This window comes from Pteropus vampyrus, unplaced genomic scaffold, assembly GCF_000151845.1.
Source record: "Pteropus vampyrus isolate Shadow unplaced genomic scaffold, Pvam_2.0 Scaffold191, whole genome shotgun sequence".
Lineage (NCBI taxonomy): Eukaryota > Metazoa > Chordata > Mammalia > Chiroptera > Pteropodidae > Pteropus > Pteropus vampyrus.
The window spans coordinates 811954-814078 of NW_011888972.1; the positions used below are offsets into that span (position 1 = coordinate 811954).

The following is a 2125-nucleotide window of genomic DNA, read 5'->3' on the forward strand; positions in this document are numbered from 1 at the left end:
AATTAAATAGATACTGGAAGTTCAGTTTACAGAGATATTGCTAGAAAGCATTTTTCTTTGGAAAGAAAGCTAGACTGGGTGATGTACAAATGTCCCTTTTGAGTTTAAGGGGCTGATATGCCACGGTTCTACTTTTATTATTTTTATTTTTGGTTTCTACCTTTAAATAGTCCTCTGCTTTGAATCCTGAATAACCACTATACTAGAATATAATTAAAGACCCACCCCCCAGGCACTGTTCTCTTAAGAACTGGCACGAGGTCTTCGAAACATTGAAGCCTTAGCTTCTGCTGTAAAGATTATCAACTAAAATATTCAGGGGCTTTAGAAAATTTCCTTCTTTACCTAAAAAGATTCTACTCATCCTTCAAGATCTACCTCAAAGGTCCCCTACGCTGTGAAATTCACCCCAAGTTCTTTGGAGTTAGTGCCATCCTTCTGGTTTTCACACCCGTTTGTACGAAAGCACCGCTACCTACACAGCAGGACCGCTCCTATTGTATATTTTTAACTTCTAAAATATTTTTTCTTAAAGATGGGCGCAAAAAGGTAAAAACTTTTTATGCACCCAAAATTATAAATGTAGCCATGTACTTCTATTCCCACCCCTGGACTCTGAGCTACATTATTTATCTCCGAATCTCTCCGCGGGGTTCTGTAGGGCTTGGGCCTTGAGTCGGTTGGCACACTGATCATCACCAGGACCCATCGAAGGGCTTAGGATCTAATGAGGTTCCAGGACAAACAGAAGTATATACAAGTCAAAGATGAGCAGAACCACAGAAAGCAAATACCAGCGCCAAACTCGTTTGACGGCGCCGAGGCTTTTCACGCGTGATATCGCGTTAGTTCCTAGGCTGTGGGTTTTTGGAAGGCAAGACTCGTGTTTCACCCATTCCTGTCTTTGCAGCATGCGAACGCGGTGCCTGTCACACCGTATGCTCGAGAAGCATCTGAAGAATGAAACGGCCTCACCTTTAAATATGCCTTTAATGAGCGGGGCTACCGCTGTATTGAAGACCTCTTCCTGTTCAGTAGAGGGGTCAAACACAAAATCGTACGTGAAGGATTTGTCGGTACCGACCACCACCTAGAGAAGGCGAGGGACAAGGAGTCAGGAAATCACGCAAGGCCAGGCCACGCCCCTCAGCCTGTCATTCGGCCCCAGGTGTCCCACGACTGCTACGCACCTGCGGCTCCCCGGGTACGAACGAAAGGCACATCTGGCAGCCCTCGCTAATCTCTTTGGGGACCAGAGGGCGACATCGCAGAGCCACTCTTACAGGAATTCCCTTCACCTCTTCCTTCATGGTCCTGCCTCGGCACCGTCTGCGACGGGGAAGAGAAGAGAGCGTCCTGATGATGAGTCTTGGCGGGCTGGCAGGGGTGGCAGGGCGCCCGCCCGCGGTACCGGCCCTCGCAGCGGGATCTCTGCCACGCGAGAGTCACTGTTTATCAGACGTGGCCACCGCGGCACTGCCCGCAGCCCCGACACTCTGAAGTGGACGGAGTGACGTCTGAAACGGAAAGGAAAACCCCCGGCGGAGACGACGAAGCGCCACAGAGCAGCGGGAAAGGCAGATCCGCAGCTAAGGTGTGCCCCCGTCACTCACCGAGCCGAACGCACCTTCCCGGCGCTCCCGCCGCCCGGTTCCAACGCGAGCTGTAACCGCCAAGTTTCAAATCGGTCCTGGCGGCGCCAGCCAATCTGAGCGCGGACGGCCTGCGGGCGGAGCGCGCACGTCGGCGTGCGCCGGAAGACGCGCCGGGGCGGGGCCGGCCCGCGCGCCGCGCCCGACTCCGCCCCCTTCCCGACCCGACCGAGCATCCGCTTCCGGTTCCCAGGCTGGACTGGCGGAGAGCGCAGCCGGAGGTCCCCGGACCTGTCGGCGGGTGAGTTAGAACGGCCATCCCGGCGTCGTGTGCGCAGGACTCAGGCGGGATGCGGGGCGGGGATTGGGAGGTGGCTGGTAGTGAAGGAAAAGGTCGATCTGGGGACCCCCACCGTTACGGATCACACGTAGGGACTGTGGGGCGGTGCCTTGGCCTCCAGATAGCCAGCAGAGCTCGTTGTTTTCTTCTACGTATTTTCTTCCTCCTCTCCCTTAATCCATCACCCGGAAGT

The 2125-nt window shown here is 54.2% G+C and overlaps 2 protein-coding genes across 2 annotated transcripts in view; one reads left to right on the plus strand and one right to left on the minus strand.

Annotated features, from left to right (window-relative positions):
• The window catches only part of KIF4A (kinesin family member 4A), a 94216-nt gene extending 92450 nt beyond the window's left edge, over nt 1-1766 (minus strand). The window contains exons 1-3 of the mRNA XM_023537448.1: nt 1614-1766; nt 1191-1329; nt 976-1090 (exon numbers count right to left, since the gene is read on the minus strand). Coding sequence (XP_023393216.1) covers nt 976-1090; nt 1191-1310 — 235 coding nt within the window. The 5' untranslated portion in view covers nt 1311-1329; nt 1614-1766. The remainder of the gene's footprint in view (nt 1-975; nt 1091-1190; nt 1330-1613) is intronic.
• PDZD11 (PDZ domain containing 11) overlaps nt 1761-2125 on the plus strand; it is a 4004-nt gene continuing 3639 nt past the window's right edge. Inside the window, exon 1 of the mRNA XM_011371443.2 lies at nt 1761-1893. The gene's annotated coding sequence lies outside the window, so the exon portion shown is untranslated. The remainder of the gene's footprint in view (nt 1894-2125) is intronic.